Genomic DNA, 16,991 nt, shown 5'->3' with positions numbered 1-16,991 from the left:
TTGCAAGAGTTCAACGGGGCTTCCTCCCGACTATGCCTGCTTTGGACTGCAGTCGAAATCGGTTATTCATACTCACATATAGATGAGTTCAGACTCCCGCCGCACCAGCATGTGCTTCTCATGGATGAGTTTAAACCAGTCTACCAGCAAACTGTCTTCGGGGACATCTGCCAGTCAAAGGGACAGATAGAGCTCAGAAACATGCATATGTCGAAGGACCGCTTCCCTTCACACAAACAGAGGCAAAAGGAAGATGCAGCCAGAGCATCTCAGACCTGGACACAATGCTTGCTCCAGGGCAACCAAGACCCAGACGTGCCCTTTTTGAAGCAGAAGCACAGCACCAACACAGACAGCAGCATTTTCTTCAGTTCCCTGTGCTGGCATGCACACACACACATCTCCCAAACACACTTGTGCAAAGCTCCAGTGGAGAGGGTTTTTTTTAACCTGCTTCCTTTCCAAGTTCTCTACATTCAACTTCCCTCTTCCCTCCTTGCCTATGCTGTGAACGGAGACCCCCTTCCCTCACCAAGTGGCACGTCCCGACGGCCTCTTCGAGGGAGCCACAGAGCATCACACATGTTTGGCAGCACTCGGCCTTGGCTGGCGCACCCAGGCCATGGTCCCACCCGCCACCCCGCTCTGCAACAAGCTCAGGAGATGAAGCCATCAGGAAATTTGAGGACTGATGTACCATCTTATCCTCCTTCAACCAGCCCCTCATTGTGTCCTGAGCTTAGCCAAAAAACGTGTCCTTTCCTTGAATGTCAGCCAAATAAACTTCAGAACCCTTCTTTCTTCACTTTCATCATTCCCCTCCAAGCCAAGAGACCAGTGTCCCATGTTGCGTATCCTCTGCCTCTATGGCGGCATAACATCCCTATCCCCACTGACCGCTCCATTTAATGTGGCCAGATGAATTGGACTGCAACTCCCATTGTTCCCAGCCAGCATGGCCATTGGCGATGATGGGAATTACTGTCCACCACATCTGGAGGCCATCAGGTTGGGGGAGGCTCGTCTAGGACATCTGAGTATTCCTCCCTCTCAGCATCATTGCCCTCACTCCTTTCTCTGCTGCTCTCCCTGGCTACTGGTGCTCAGAACCAGCCTCAAGGTTTCCATACAATACTGTGCGTATCTACGGTATGAACAGAATACTTTTAACATTCCTTTTATTTTTAATCCTGTGCATGTACAGTGTACACCAGCCTTCCCCAACCAGGTGTCCTCCAGATGTTTTGGACTACAATTCCCAGCACTCCTGGCCATGCTGGGTGGGGCTGGTGAGACTTGCAGTCCAAAACATCTGGAGGGCACCAGGTTGGAGAAGGTTGGTATACACAGTTATGATAAGGAAATATAGTCAGTGATAAATGTTGAAGTGTGGGCGCGCCTCACGGCAGTCCCTATAGCCATGTCCCCAGTGGAAGGTGGTGGCTCCAATTTCGGTGGGGCTCTGAACCCATTCCTGGTTTCATTCAGAAACAGCCAGAACTTTAAAGGAGCTATCCAAGGTGCTGAACCAGATCCCTAAAATAGATGGGCAACAAGAGGGCAAAATTGTGGGCAGCTGTGTCGATCCATACCAACAAGCCACTCCTAGCAGTTTTCATCTCTACCAGGAGCAGGTCTTTGGTAAAGCTAATGGGTCTTCCTTGCTCATTCTAAGACCAGGCCATCCCAAAATACTTTACATGACAACAGGAACAGCTCGCACCAATATACTGTTGCTGGGAAAATTCAGCTCCCCCCAGCTACCGTGTGGATTGCATCTAAGCTGTGAGGGAACAGGATATTCTGAGGGGGGTGGCTGATGACATCAGCATCCCTGCTAATCAAAAAGTACCTGTCCCTGTGAACCCTGGCTCCATTACACCCCCAAATATAGTGTTCAGGACTGGGGCACTTCAGCCAAGCAGCAGATGCCAACGACCAAAGTAATGATCCCAGGGCGGCAAAAGCTGGCTTGGCCGACAGTTTAATTAACACTGTGTTCCGTCGTGAAACTCTTCCTGCCTTTTGCACCTCAAACGGTGTCACCCATCCTACCATTCTCCATGCTGCGGAGTTTCCTTTCTAGTTCGACTCCTCGGTGTTCCAGCTCATCCAGATGCTGCTCTATGCTGTCCATCTCACCATATATATCCTCCACTGGGACATACTGGTCTGACTGAACCTTCAGGAAGACAAAAACAAACAAAGAACCATGCCTCCCATTTCTCACAAGCCAGCCATGGGCATGGCTTCCTGGAAGATTCCAATTGCCTCCAGGGTGGGAAGAGGGAGATAAAATTACAGAACATATGGATTTAAATAGATACAGTGTGAATGAGGGCAAGAAGTGGGACAGAACTTGGTCGAGAAGCCCCACCCCAAATCCATTCTGGACTCCTACAGAAACAATAAGAGAGAGGAACTTCTTTTCTTTTCTTTTTTTAAACCGAAGCCTGACATTCTTATGGAGACAAATTCAGAGTTAAGAAGGTGAAATCCACACAGCCTAGACATGAACACACACAGCTTTGTCTATGGGGAGAAAATGGCTGTGAAAAGAAAAGCGGGTAGTGGTGGTGATGCGAGCAGTATGCAGCTGCTGTGAAAAAGGCTTGTTCCACGTTAGGCATAATTAGGAAAGGAATTGAAAATAAAACTGCCAAGATTGTACTGCCCCAATACAAATCTATAGTGAGATCACACTTGGAATACTGTGTACAGTTCTGGTCAATGCAACTAAAAAGTGGTATTGTAGTGTTAGAAAAAGTGCAGAAAAGGGCAACTAAAATGATCAAAGGGCTGGAGCATCTCCCCTATAACAAAAGGTTACAACATCTGGGACTGTTTAGCTTAGAGAAAAGATGAGTGAGGGGAGATATGATAGAGGTGTACAAAATTATGCATGGTGTGGAGAATGTGGATAGGGAGACATTTTTCTCCCTTTCTCAAAATACTAGAACATCATCCCACAAAGCGGATGGGTGGGAGATTCAGGACAGATAAAAGGAAGGACTTCTTCACACAGAGCAGAGTTAAACTATGGAAGTCGCTACCACACAATGTAGTGATGGCCACCAACTTGGATGGCTTTAAAAGGGGATTATTTTATTTATTCATTACATTTCTATACTGCCCAAGAGCTGAAGCTCTCTGGGCAGTTCAGTACAATTAAAACCATAAAATAAAATACAATATAAAAGTTTAAAATTTAAAACTACAGTACAAAAAAACGGTACAAAATAATAATCAAATAAAACCAAGCAGCAGTGCAAAGATTTTAAATACAGCATCAGTTTTAAAACAACAGGAATGGAAAGACAAAGGGCACAATCCTATGTCTGTTTAGACAGAAAAAAGTCCTAGAGCTCTCAGCATTCCCATGCTGGGTGGGGAAGGCTAGGAGTTTTAGGGCTTTTTTTCCATCTAAATAGGCATAGGATTGTGTCTCAAAATGACAAATTTAGACAAATTCATGGACGATGGGGCTGTCAATGGCTACTAGAAATTCATGGACGATGGAGCTGTCAATGGCTACTAGTCATGATGGCTATGTGCGACCTCCAGTATCAAAGGCAGAGTGCCAATTTACACCAGTTGCTGTGGAACACAGGCAGGAGGGTGCTGTTGCACTCACGTCCTACTTGTGGGTTTCCCACAGGCCATGGTGTGAACAGCATGCTGGACTAGATGGATCTTTGGTCTGATCCAGCATGGCTCTTCTTATGTTCTTATGTTAGATTCCAGGGCCACAATCTAGAATCGGGCCGCAGGTGAACACCCCTCTCTACCTCACCATACCCCTTAGCTCTCCGCCTCCATGCTTCAGTTAAAACAGTACAGTAGAGGGTGCAGAATCCCACCTCTTTTCTCCCCCACTCCCCGTTACCTTCCGTTTGATCAATGGAAAGCCATGTCCAGGAGCAGGAGGCCTCGCTGGTTTGGGTCCCTTGGGGGTTTTCTTAACTGAGGGGGAAGCAACGGGTGACGGCTTTCGGTTGAAGGGATTCTCTTTGCAGGATGACTGGGGACAAACACACAGAACAGATGGATCAAAATACTCCTCTATGGCTGGGGTGCGACCCTGGGCTTACCGCTCTTCCCCAGCTCTTTAATGGGAAGTGTCCAGCTGCACATGTCCTCAGCTTCAGCAGATGAGGAGCGCCCAGGCCTCTTTTACACTAGGCACAAGGTGGGATCCCAGAGGGAACAGATTGAAAGGTACGGCAGTTCCTGGGGGTGACCTAGGAAGCCGAGAGCAAGCCAACCAGGACAGGACTGTTCTGAGCAGCATGACTGAAGAGATCCTGCTGGTACCAGTAGAGTGCATTGCATGGCAGAGCAGTGGGCTCTCATTTCTCCTGGGTGAAAGAGGGAAGGGACGTGTTACAAAGCCCTGAAACGCTCTAAATGAGGGATGCCGCCAAATTTCGTAATTAGTTGTCTTGTTGGTTGAAATTTGTGCATTTCTAATGCTCATCTTTGTAGCAAGTCTGAATAGCTGTCTCATGAATTCGTGACTGATTTCAGGACTGCTTGCGAGCTCCGGAGCATGCGCAGTCTGCATCTAAACTATGCTACTTCCGCGCATTGCGCTGAGTTGGTTGATGGGACCCTTTTCTTTCTTAAGGAAATGTGATGTCACTTTAACCATTTAGTGAACGGGCTTTTTTTTTCTTGTTTGTTAAAAGTGTACTTGTGGGTGTTGGTGGGTGGCACTGGAGCCTGTCTGTGAGAGGGATACTCAAAAAGGAATCCAGGTAGGAAGAGGTCTCTGTGGCGTGCTGCAGGCTGGTAGGGCTGGCAGGCACAGTGGAGCGCAGAGCTCTGGCAGTTGTAGTTGGTTGCTTACTCAGACATTAAATAAACTTTCTGGAATAAAATATGATCCGGTGGGAGCAACAGAATAAACTCATGGAGGATGTGGCAACAGTTAAGGCGAACTGGCAAACTGTTTCCTTTGCGATAAACAAAACAGGTAAGACTTGATAATCAGGCAGGCCATGTGAAAACAACCCGTCAGGAAGGAATGTGGTGATGCAGGACATAATGACGTATCATGCGATTCCAAATTACAGCTCCCAAGATGAAGTTTGACATTGCGCATGCACCAAAACGCATATGCACAGAACAAGAATTAAAGGACAACTCTCATCCGAGATTGCACAGAAGAATTCAATACTTTCCAAGGAAATTACCAATTCACTTGGGGTATGTTTGCCCATCACTACTCTAAGTGGTGAGGAATCACTGCACAAAGAGCTAAAGCTACAGTTCAACAGGGCAAACATGGCCACACTACAGCTTTCATTATTTCTGAAAAGATCTGTTGCAGGGGGGTGGGGGTGGGGATCAAAGCTTCATAGTATAAGCCAGCCTTCCCCAACCTGGTGCCCTCCAAATGTGCTGGTCTGCAACTCCAATGCGCCAACGGGGACTCCCAAGGCACCACACCCTGCTCCCTTCAAAATATAATTTTTAAATTTAAAAAGCTTGAAAAATATTAGGATGCCAGGTTCTCCTTCCTGTTCCCAAACCTGCCACTGCTCAACTGTTGGGTGGGCAGGAAAAGAAGAGTTGCTTCCTGGCCCAGCCCAATCTTCTTCCGTCCACACGGACCTTTTCTCTTTGTGCGCTCTCTCTCTCTCCCTCTCTCTCTCCCCCCCACCCCCCGCTGCCAGGCTCTAGCCTCACTATTTCTCTTCCTTCAATCCTTTTGCCTTGCTATTTCCCCCATGCTCCCAGCCTCTCCCCTTGCTTTTTCTCTCTCCCCACCTCAGCCTAGCTGTTCCTCCCCACTCCTAGCCTTGCTCTTTTTCTCTCCCTTCTCGGCCCCTTCTCTCATTCTTCACACACGTGTGCGCGCGCGCACACACACACACACACAAAGCACCTTCCTGGGTGAGGGGTCTGATGGCAGAGGAGGAGGCAGGAGCATCAAGTGGGGAAAGGAGTGGTGAGTTTGGGGTTGAGGTAGGGAAAGCCTTTCCTTTCCTTTTGGGGCTGGGGGCATTTTCCTTTCCTTTGGGACTGGAGAAAGGTGTGTGTGTGTGTGTGTGTGTAGGATAAGAGCACTCCTATGTAGGTCTCCTCAGAAGCAATTCCCATTGAGTTCCATGTAAGCAGGTGCAGGATTGCAACCTTAAGCGGGTATTTTGTCATGCTTCTGTAGAGTCAAATATGTGGATTGGCTTTGGATTTCAGACCTTACTCTGCTTGTACTCAGTTACATGGGTGAATTACTTGTCTTTTGACTAGCTAGTCCCACCTCTACCCCCTGGCAGCCATTATGTGCTTAGTCACATCCTCTGTGGGAGCCAGTTTGTGGTGGTTCCCGCAGCGGTTTCTCAAATTCCAAAATGTGTCCACAGGGCCAAAAAGGTCAGGGACCCTTGACATAACCAGTGGATGGCATTAAGGGTGAACAAAAGAGAGGTGGCCAAAAAGTTATGTCCCCAGAACTACGGAGGCAGGAAAGCTCTAACTCCGGTTGGAACTTCCTGACCAGATGCTTTGTTTATATAACATATGCACACACTTCCATGTTGCTGGACCTAACTCCCAGCCTGGTGCCCTCCAGATCTTTTGCACTACAACTCCCAGCATTCCTGACCATTGGTCATGCTGGTTGGGGCTGACAGGAGTCTAAGCCCAAAATATCTTGAAGGCACCAGGTTGGGAAGGCTGCTCCAAACCCTTTCGGCTTCCTGCCATACCCATACAGTAGCAAAAGGGTGGATATTTTCAAGATCACTTATGCATGAGATCACTATCACTCCGCAGAGATGAGGTTGCCTGTATATGGTTGAACCAAGAGGAACTGCAGTGGAGCAGCTATGCAAATGGCAAATTTAAAATGATGTAATACTACGGCATAGATGAGAGGTAGCCCAGCCTGCAGGCCGGATCAGGCCTGACACCATTTTTTCTGGTCCCTAGTAGCCTTAGCCCTACTAAATCTTAATCAAATAAATCTAATCAAATACATTTTTAAAAAACGCTGGCAGATTCACATGTACAGAAACAAAATTTTTTTTTTGAGTTGTAAGAAATAGAGATACTTCACACATGAATATCATATCTGTTTCCTCGGTGTTGTATGTAGCACAGAGGTACACGCATGGAGGAAACCAGGTTGGGGAAGGGTGGTGTAACTGATTCCAGGCAATGTCAAAAGGCTAAAGAAGCCTTTCTTGGACCTTTTAAAGTAGTTGGCCATGACAAAGAGATAGTGGTCTGAAATAGCCACCCCAACCTGGTGCTTTCCAGATGTTTGGACTTCAACTCCCATCAGCCCCAGCCAGCATGGCCAATGGTCAGGAATTCTGGGAGTTGTAGTCTAAAACATCTGGAGGCCACCAGGTTGGGGAAGCTTGGTCTGAAAGATCTTAGACAGGGACAGGATCTCCAGATCCCCTAAGACTTTGAGGCACCTTTCCTGGAAAATTAAGCATGATAAAAGCTTTGGAGAGAATAGGCTGAGGAAGGAAGGGCAGACAGACAGACCCCTGCCTCTGGAATCTGAGAATGTGGCTCCAACATACCTTCGGCTGTGCTTTGGGTGAAGGAGAGTTCCTGGCAGCTCCGCCGCTCAGATCCGAAGCCAAGAGGATGGGCGTGGGAGTGGCACCGGCAGGAGGCTTGGGGGAGGCTCGCCCAGGGCTGGTTTTCAAGTTCCCAGCTGAGCAGCTTCGGGTAGTCTGTAAATTACCGCCCTGTGCCTCGTGGCCGTAGCCGGCCAAATCGCCAGACGACGAAAAGGAGGAGACGGTAGAGCCACTGGGCAGAGCTGCGGGGCCCTCACTGGAGGAGACACTGGCAAGCGGAGGGTCCAAGCAAGAGACGACGACGGAAGCAGTTGGAGCATGGACCGTGGGCTCAGAGGAGCTCTTGGGCACACAGGTCTCCTCCAGGTTGTCAGCAGCCTTGGCCAAACACTCGGACGTGATGCTCTCCAGGCTGAGGGCAGGGGATGGGGTGGAGGATGACGGCTCTGAGCGGGAGAGTCTGGAGATGGGATGGTGAGCTGCAAAAAAGGGAAGATGCAGCAGAGAAGCTAGCCCAGCCTTCTGCAACCTGGTGCCCTCCAGATGTGTTGGACTGCATCTCCCACCATCACCAGCCAGCATGGACAAGCATTGGTCTGAAGGGCTGCTTCGCAGCCAGGGCCATTTAGCAGTGGACACCACTTTGGTCTAACCCTTGGCCACATGACAGAATCGTGCCTCAAACACCTGCCCCACATCCATCTCTAAGCCATCTAAATTGCAGTGGGGCTGTTCACATGACATGATAGCCCACTTGGGTGTGAGGCGCATGCCATTTTGAATATGAAACCCCTGCTTGGGGGTTGTCATGTCATGCGAACCTGGCAAGCATGGGTTATGGGAGAAAGAAGAGTTCCTACAGAGAAAATCACCGCAGGTGATTTCTTCTCCTCCAAGATGGAGATCAGTCAGGCTTCAACCATAACTCATCATAAAAAAAAAATGGGTGCAGGAGGAGGCAGAGAAGAGGGACAACATGGCACCCAACATCGTGTCCTTAGCTGTAGGAAACCGTGATGAAGGAGAAAAACTAACCACCACCACCTCAAGATCACATAAGGGAGGGGGCCCTTGGGGCCAATCCCAGAGGTATTAGAACAGAAATCGTAAGGATTTCTTGAGGGGGCGAGGGAAAACTTAAGCTGTTATTATTATTACACCTTATTTGCTAAAAAGCCATTAAGGTGGTATACAATAATAAAGCTGTAACACAATAAAAAACAGTGCCATAAAAAAGAAACCATAAAAATATGAAAACAACCAGAGAAATATCTGCTGGATCCTTAATCCTTCAAGATTAAGCAGAGAAGGCCCAGCTTCACCGCACCCACACTGCTGCTGGAGGCAGCGAAAGGGGTCTGAATTGCCCGTGACCAAGATTGCAGGGAAGGAGATGAGGGAACTCATGTGTGGGGTGGACAGCTAAGAGTACCAACACGTTTCCTGCTGGAGAGACTCACCAAGCGGGGAGGCACTGGGGGCCCTTGGAGCTGGTCGTTTCTTGGTCTTGGGGCTGCTGTTGGGGGTGATGCCGTACCAGGGGTGAGCAGTCTTGGAGGTGGCCTCACCCTCATCTGGCTCTTGTTTTTGAGTGCTCTGTGGCGTGACTGATTCCTCCTCCTCTGCCTCGTCCTCCTCAAAGGGGTTATAGGGCTTTGGCTCTCTCAGAGCAGGCCGTCCTTCTCTGCCTCGGGCCTTCCCTGCTTCCTCCTCACCACCTTCGTCCTGTTCCAAAACCCTTGTCGGGGTCTCTTTGCTACTGCCCGGTGGGGGAGGAGCAGGCTTCTTCTTGGGTTCCCCCTGGACCAGTGCAATCCATGGAGGGTCTTTTGGCCTCGGTGACTCTCCAGTTCTGGTTGGAGGATGAAAAAAAAGAAAGACATGGTGGAAGGAAGGATGAAAGGGGGTGGGGTGGGGGAACTGGAATCCCAACAAATGGAAACTTCTCCCCAAGTGGGGAGAGGCTTCTGGGTTCACTGCTCAAGAGAAAGCAAGATGCTCATTCTGTTACATCCAGAGCTGAATATATTCTCTATATCTATCTATATTTATATCTATATCTACACACACACACACACGGAATTCCTGGTGAATTCAGCAGCAGCTGCTGCATTTTCAGTGAGGTGGGAGTGGTACTTCTGAGCCCTGCATACTTTTAGCTCCTTCTCCTGGTTAATGGAAGTGGAATTCATTTGGCAAACCAAGGCAAGAGAAGCAAACTAGAAGCCTGCAGCCCAAGAGTTGCTGGGTTAGTTCTCCCTGTCTCTGTCTCTGTCTCTGTCTCTGTCTCTCTCTCTCTCTCACACACACACACACACACACACAGAGGGTTGCCACTGCAGTAGTGGAACAAGCCACAACTGGCAGAATTCTCTTGTCAGGGTCTAGATCAACCTTTCCCAACCATGGTTCCCCAGGTGTTGTAGGACTACAAGCCCACCATCCCTGATCATCAGCTATCCAGGCTAGGAATTATGGGAGTCATAGTCCAATAATATCTGGAGACCCAAGGTTGGAAAAGACTGATGCAGCAACCCTATCCCCCCTTTGCTTCCTTGGTCCACAGTTCCCGCCAGTCCCCTGCTGGCCCGTTCCCTTCCTGCCAATAGTTCAAACTCGGCTTTCCATTTCTCCCTGCAATCCTACTTTCTCTTTGGCTCCTCCTTTCTTCAGCTTCATGTCTCCACCCAGCACTGTTCCCTCAGGTCCAGGCCTTTCAGCCACTGAGTACTTCCCTCAGGTTCTCTTCACAGTTCCTTGAGCCTCTGGATTCCCTTCCCCTTTGTTGCTCTATGTCATATATCCACTTCCAAGTTGTCAGATTGCCCAGTGTGAGGTTTTAATCCCAGCGAAATGGGAAACTTTCCCTTCCCTTGCAGAAGATGGACTGCAAACGGTTTAGTTCTGTGAACAACTGGACATTCCATGCCTCCAGAGCAACACAGCCAATCAGGGCCAGAGGCTTCACCACCACAAGCATGATACAATATAGATTTGCTCAACGTGTGTGGTTTATACAGAGAAAGCAGCTTCCCTTGGTGCAGAACTGTGATTTCTCCGTGTTAGTTCAGAATATACACAGCCCTGGTTTTCCAACCTTTGGGGGAGGAATATTTGGGGTTCAGGGCACTGGGAATACCCCCTTCCATCTTTGCTGGATGAGAAGTCAAGTGACTTCGGACACAGCACTCAGCACTGTCATCTTCCCCTCTATGTGGTTAAAGTTGTTAAGAGCTGCTTAATATGTGATAAAGAATCTTGTGGCACCTTACAGGCTAACAAAGTTATTAGATTTCTTAGGACGCAATCCTAGGAAACTGCCCACCACTGGAATGCAGCCCCCAAGAGCTTCCCCAACACTGAATTTGGCCCTCAGGCTGAAAGAGGTTCAACATCCCTACTTTAAGAGGACCCAAGACTACTGTTTTTGCTGCAATAGGCTAGCAATTTGGAAACTAATACATTTTTTCCCTATATGAGAGTAACCTCTGTATAAAAGGTTATGCATATACACAGTCACTTGTAACTGGTATTTTGAGACAGGTTCCACAGATTGAGAAGCCATGGTGTGCACCAGAATTCCCTCTTCAACAGACATGGGGTCACTACCTCAGAACAGCAAGTTTGTGTGCTTTAAAAACACACACACACACACACACACACACACGGTTGGAAGATCAATTTAGATGGTGAAAAAAAAGGAAGCTGGAGGGAAGTTTCAACATTTCTCTTTCTGTCTCAGTGTGATTTACAAGCAACAGAACGTACCGGTCTGAGGATGTGGGTCTGCCTCTGGGTTTCGGAACTGGAGGGCAGAGCTCAAGAGGCCTACCTAATCCGGAAATGAAGAAGAGACAGGTGTGAGTGTCACCCTCTAGAAAACACTTCCACATCTATTACATGGTGAGAATTTATTTTTCAAAGTACATAGCTCACCCAGCCTTCCTCAACCTGGGGCCCTCCAGGTGTCTTGGACTGCAACTCCCATCAGCTCCAACCAGCATAGCCAATATGATGGCAGTTGTAGTCCAAACATCTAGAGGGTACCAGGCTGTGGAAGGCTAAGCTAGGCCCTATACCTGTGGATGAAAGCTTAACTATACAGCTATGCAATGTTTTATGAAACCTCAGATATTAGCCTGGGAGCAGGACTGCAGAGGTCCTGAATTTATCTACCTTGGCTAAGATTCTCTGGCTCGTTCCCAAGACGTATCCATGTTCAATCTCCATGCCCTTTTTTCTAACCATTCCATTAGCCCGGCTTTGTATTCAACAACTCATTTGGTCACCATGCAGGTGAATGAGCGGGCTGACAAAGGAGAGGTGGATCACTCCCTGCCTCCTAAGCCAGCCTGCCTGGTTTTCATGCTAGTGGCAGAGGAAGGCAAGTCCACTCCTCCATGACCAGCATGGAAACACAGCGGGCTGGGGAGGGGAGCAGATCACTCTGCCCCACCTCCAGTCTGCTTTTTTTATTCGCCTGCTATGAGGTGAGTAGCCTGCAAGACCAGTCACTTTTGCGGGCTTATTTACATGACTACGTTAGCAGTTAGCAAAAATCTCCACCTTGGAGGAAGAATAAACAACCCCACAACAAATAGAGTAAGACAGTTTGTGTGACGTGACAGCCCACAGGTTAAATAACTTGTGGGCTGCTGTGCACAAGTGGGAGAAAGTGGGCATGCTGCCTGCGCCGGGCCCGCCACCTCCGCTTTTACTCAGCAACCCACGCGCGGCTCCGCCGTAGGCTGTGGAGCATGGCGTCCAAACCCGGACCACAAGGTTGTTTAGGGGTTTAGTCGCTGGGTCACTATGCACATAAACATGCGTCCTTGATTTTTGTGCAGAATTGGTGCTCTGTGGGTACAGAATCTGGGTAATCCTGACACAGAACTACAATCTAGGAGCGGGTGTGGGAGAGTCTATACAACCCTGGCAGTGGTTTGTATAAGGGTGTGCCTAAGGGTGTGGCACTGCTATGGTTGCCTGTGGACACAATCCCCCACAAGTGAACTCTGCCCCAGGCAAAGAAAGGGGTGCAAACCAAGGCCAAGAATGCCTAGCGGGAGGCCTGCTCTGCACCTGCCAACCTGTGGCTGGCCCCAGCTGCAGGAGACAAAAGAAAGAAAGAAAAACAATTCCCATACAAGAGAACCTACCCTTGTTATGCAGAAGGTGGTCCCAGGTTCAATCCCCAGCATTTCCAGTTAAAGGACAAGTGAAACAGGTGGCTACGAGAGAGGGCCTTCTCAGTGGTAACTCCCCATTTGTGAAGCACCACCCCTACCACACACACACACACACGCCTGGTGGCTACATTATGCTATCTTCAATAGCAGGTGAACCCCTTTTTATTTTCCCGGGCATTATAGGAACCACTTTGCTGCTTTCAGATCAGCCTTTCCCAACCTTGGGTCCCTGGATATTGTTGGACTACAGGCCCATCATCCCTGAGTGTGCCAGCTGGGGATGATGGGTGTTGTCATTTGCCAGCTGGGGACCTGTGATTGGGAAAGGCCATTTTGGTTCTTTGCACTGTTTCATCTCCCCTGCTGCTTTTACTTTTTGTTTTATTACGTGCAACTTTGTTTTGCTTTTTTAAAATCCCCACTGCTGGTTTTAACTTGTGCTGTTTCGTTGTCATTCTTCTCTCGTTAACTCCAATGTTATGATTTTAATCTTATGTTTCATGACGGTTAATTCATAAAATCAGTGTTATGATTTTATGAATTAACCGTCCAGAAAACTTTGGTTATAGGGTGTGTTAAAAATGTAATAAATAAAGGATCGCAGGGAGCAGGGCTGAGAAAGACTTGAGACCCCAGAGAGTTGCTATTAGTTAAAGTAGACAATACTAGGTACAATGGACCATTGGTCTGTCCCAGTATGAGTCCATGTTTTTCAGGTGAAAAGACTGGTGACGATGTCTAGTCTGATCCTCAAAAAGTAATTTATACGTAAATACATACGTCAGCCTCCCCTAACCTGGTGCCCTTCAGATGTGTTCAGCTACAATTCCCAGCATCCCCCAACCAGTGCTAGCACAAGCTGCCCTAAATGCACCAAAAGCCCCTCACACATGGAGACAGGCATACATGCGCCATTTGCCATGCGCTGTAGTTGTCTCCGGGTCAACAGAGACCAGCTTTCTCCCACAGCCGCCACCCACTGAAGTGGCCATGCAAATAGGCTCTGAGCCAGCCGTCCTCGACTAGGTGCCCTCCGAATGTGTTGGACTGCAATTCCTATCATTCCCAGCCAACGGGGCAATGATGGGAGCAGCAGTCCAACACATCTGGCGGGCACCAGTTTGGGAAAGGCTGACTGAGGGTACTGATCCTCGGTCTCTAAAATTCATACCCATCTCGCTCCAGTTTGGTGCGGCGTGGAGCCACCCACCGGGCCCATTTCGCTCCCTCCCCCTGCTCAGTGTTTCCTTACCATTGGCCAGGCCAGATCCCAGCTCACTGGAGCCCTCGCTCTGCACGTTGCCTCTGGGCCTTGGAACAGGGTGGGAGTTTGGAGGCGAGAGGGCTGCCGCGTCCGTGCTCTTCCTGGGGGCAGGGGTGGGCCGTGTCTCCTTGAGCTGCCCGTGTTGTTGGCCAGCTTTCTCCTGGATGAGCATGGGCGGCTTGGCCGGCACAGGAGGCCTGGGGGGCGTTTGGAAGCAAGGCTCGGAGCTGGGAGTCGAGGCGAGCGTTTCATTCCTAGGCTGGGCAAGAGGCATCTCAGACTCCGACTGGGCTCCGTCCATTGCTCCCTCCCCCGTTTCCCCCATCTCTTCTGTGGTTGATGGGCAACTCTCCAATACTCCATTCTCTTCCTCCACACATGTGCTCACGACGCCAACCTCTCGGCTTTCCCTGGCGTGCCGAAGATCTGGACTTGGCCTGCGCCCTCTCCTCGCACTGAGGGCCAGCTTGCCACGATGCTGGGTACACACAAAGGTGCCCAGTTCAGGTCCAGGCTTGTAGGATCCGGGGAGGAGCGTGCTGGAGCATTCCTTACACCTGCCAGAGATGCAAACAGAGCCCCTTACCAGAAGGCAGAGGCAGGCAGGAATTGTGGCCTCGTGATCACAGGACAGCTCAGGCAAACAAAACGCAGTTTGTGGATTGGCCTCAGACTTAACCGCGAGACTCTGAGCAGAGTCACTTAAGTTCTCTGTTTCTCAGTTCCCCTGTCTCCATTGGCACAGATCCTGAGATCCTTTTCCCCCCTCTTTTTGTTTGGTTGAAAAGCAAGTTACTAGCCCTCATGGTAGCAGAACAAATACAAAGGCATTTCGTATTTTGCTTAAGAGTTGGAAAGTAAGAGATGCTCCAAGCAGGCTTGGCACAATTAGAAGGCCATGCCTCGTAAGGAAGGACGGGGATATAGGCGAATGGGTGGCAGCATTAGCTTGCAACAGACTTGGGTTGGAAGAGCTTACCTGAAGCACTGACGGTGGTATAGTTTACCCTCGGCCAGATAGCGCTGGACCAGGTGAACGTGTTTTTGGCAAGCTGCACAAGTGCTGCTAAGGGTGGTCCGCTGGGACTGCTCTGCCGGGCCTTCGGCAACATCATCCTGAGGCAAGAAGAAGTTGGAATGAGAATGCCTCCACGAACAAGGACATTCATGCACTCTTGGTATAGAGCGCTAGCCCCAAGCTTTAATATGACTGACCTAAGTCTCACTTATTCCAATAGGTCTGTTCTAAGTAGGGCTAATTTTGGATTCAACCCGATGTCTAGTACATTCATTCATTCATTCATTCATTCAATTTCTGTCTCACCTTTCTGCCCAAAAAATGGGGCCCAAGGTGGCGAACTGTAAAATCCAGATAACAAAAAAAATCTTAATTAAATCATAGCATTAAAAAAATTAAAAACACAACAATAAAAGAAATAAACAGCACCGACCAATTAAAAACCCCTTCTGCAAAACAACAGTTTATATGCCAAAGGCCTGCCTGAATAAAAGCTTACATGCCAAAGGCCTGTCCTGCCAGTGGAAGGAGAACCTGGCCTCCCTCAGCAGGAGCTACAAAAGAGCCACAAATCTGACCCAAGGACTTTAGAACTAACCACAACACACATCAGGGGGTGTATTGCCCCGGCCATGGCTTTAAACTCTTAGGTCAGAGGTGCCAAGATAGCGATAAATCAGACCCAGGTTTACTTACAAGGAGCATTTTACTGAGTACAATCAGCACACAGGCATACCCAATGGTTGGATCAGACAGCTTCTCTGAATCCAGAGCCATGGGGTACAATGGGTCTTACACCATACATGTTAGCAACGAAGCAGCATGACAGCAGCAAGGGCCCCCTAGTATTCATTCCCAGCATAGACTAATAGCACTTGGTTCTCAGTACAGCCACCTGTAGCTTTAAGGTAAACAGACTTTGCTTCCCAGGCCCATCTTGATCACTCATTAGCATGGAATGTGCCAAGGCCACTATTGGCCTTTTGACTCACCTCACATTCTCAGAGGCCCACTAGCAAGGGAATTGCACTAATAATGAACTTAAGCAAGGCATTATGGATCTCTAGGCCCCTCTAACACTACAGGTGACTTGGTTACGCTCCTGGGGCCAATACAGGGGGTGTGGGGGGGGGGGAGAAAGAGAAAGAGAGATTTACTCAGGTGCTAGATTTAACCTGATCAAAAGACTTTAGCATTAACCAGAACACACATCAGGAGAGAATGGAAGAGAGACCTGGTTCGCACCATCACCACAGTCCACTGTGGCTTATTAGCCATGGTAGGTTACAGCGCCTGTGGGGACCACATTGGCAGTCCAAGCTGCCACGGGTTCTTGTTACATGCGAACCCAGCAAGGGTGGTTTCTTGGGGTGGTTGACAAGCTACCCAGGACCCATGGGCTGTTTTAGGGTTGTGGATGGCTTGTAAAGCACCCCAACAACCCACCCTTGCGTGCAACAACAGGCTACAGCACGTCCCTGCCATGCCCCGAATATTCAAAATGATGGCCGCTGCCACAGCGAGAAGCCCTGCAGGGAAATTCACCCATGGTGGCTTCTCATTATGTGCGAAATGGGCCAGAGAGGAAGATCTACTCAGGTGCTAGATTTTCTTACAAGCTTACAGCTCCACTGTGTCACAAACACCTGTCCCATCCAGTTTAGATAACAACAAAAGTAAGAGGAAGCGACCTATCCAATATTTCTTGGCCCAGCTCTTAGCAAGATACTCTTGCTCACATCCAATCCTGGAATGAATGGAGCAGGGTTCCCAAACCTGGCACCTTCCATATGTGTGTTGGACTACAACCCCCATGATACCCAGCCAGCATGGTTGGGCATGCTGATGGGGATGATGGGGGTTGTAACCAAAACATCTGGAGAGTGTTGGGTTGAGGAAGGGAAAGTTGGAACGGGGTATCTTTAGCCCATGTTCCCCTTCTTGTGATGATTGCTGAGGTGAGCGGAAAGGGCGAT

At 49.1% G+C, this 16,991-nt stretch overlaps 1 protein-coding gene across 1 annotated transcript in view; it reads right to left on the bottom strand.

Moving 5' to 3' along the window:
- MICALL1 (MICAL like 1) overlaps positions 1-16,991 on the bottom strand; it is a 53,740-nt gene that overhangs the window by 12,024 nt on the left and 24,725 nt on the right. The window contains exons 5-12 of the mRNA XM_084809769.1: positions 14,977-15,113; positions 13,986-14,554; positions 11,313-11,376; positions 9,005-9,396; positions 7,542-8,023; positions 3,887-4,021; positions 2,056-2,182; positions 77-167 (exon numbers count right to left, since the gene is read on the bottom strand). Coding sequence (XP_084665895.1) covers positions 77-167; positions 2,056-2,182; positions 3,887-4,021; positions 7,542-8,023; positions 9,005-9,396; positions 11,313-11,376; positions 13,986-14,554; positions 14,977-15,113 — 1,997 coding nt within the window. The remainder of the gene's footprint in view (positions 1-76; positions 168-2,055; positions 2,183-3,886; positions 4,022-7,541; positions 8,024-9,004; positions 9,397-11,312; positions 11,377-13,985; positions 14,555-14,976; positions 15,114-16,991) is intronic.

This window comes from Heloderma suspectum, chromosome 7 (assembly GCF_057233095.1).
Source record: "Heloderma suspectum isolate Gila_16-S chromosome 7, 16-S_ref, whole genome shotgun sequence".
In the NCBI taxonomy this organism is placed as follows: Eukaryota; Metazoa; Chordata; class Lepidosauria; order Squamata; family Helodermatidae; genus Heloderma; species Heloderma suspectum.
This window is presented reverse-complemented; position numbering and strand designations above follow the sequence as displayed.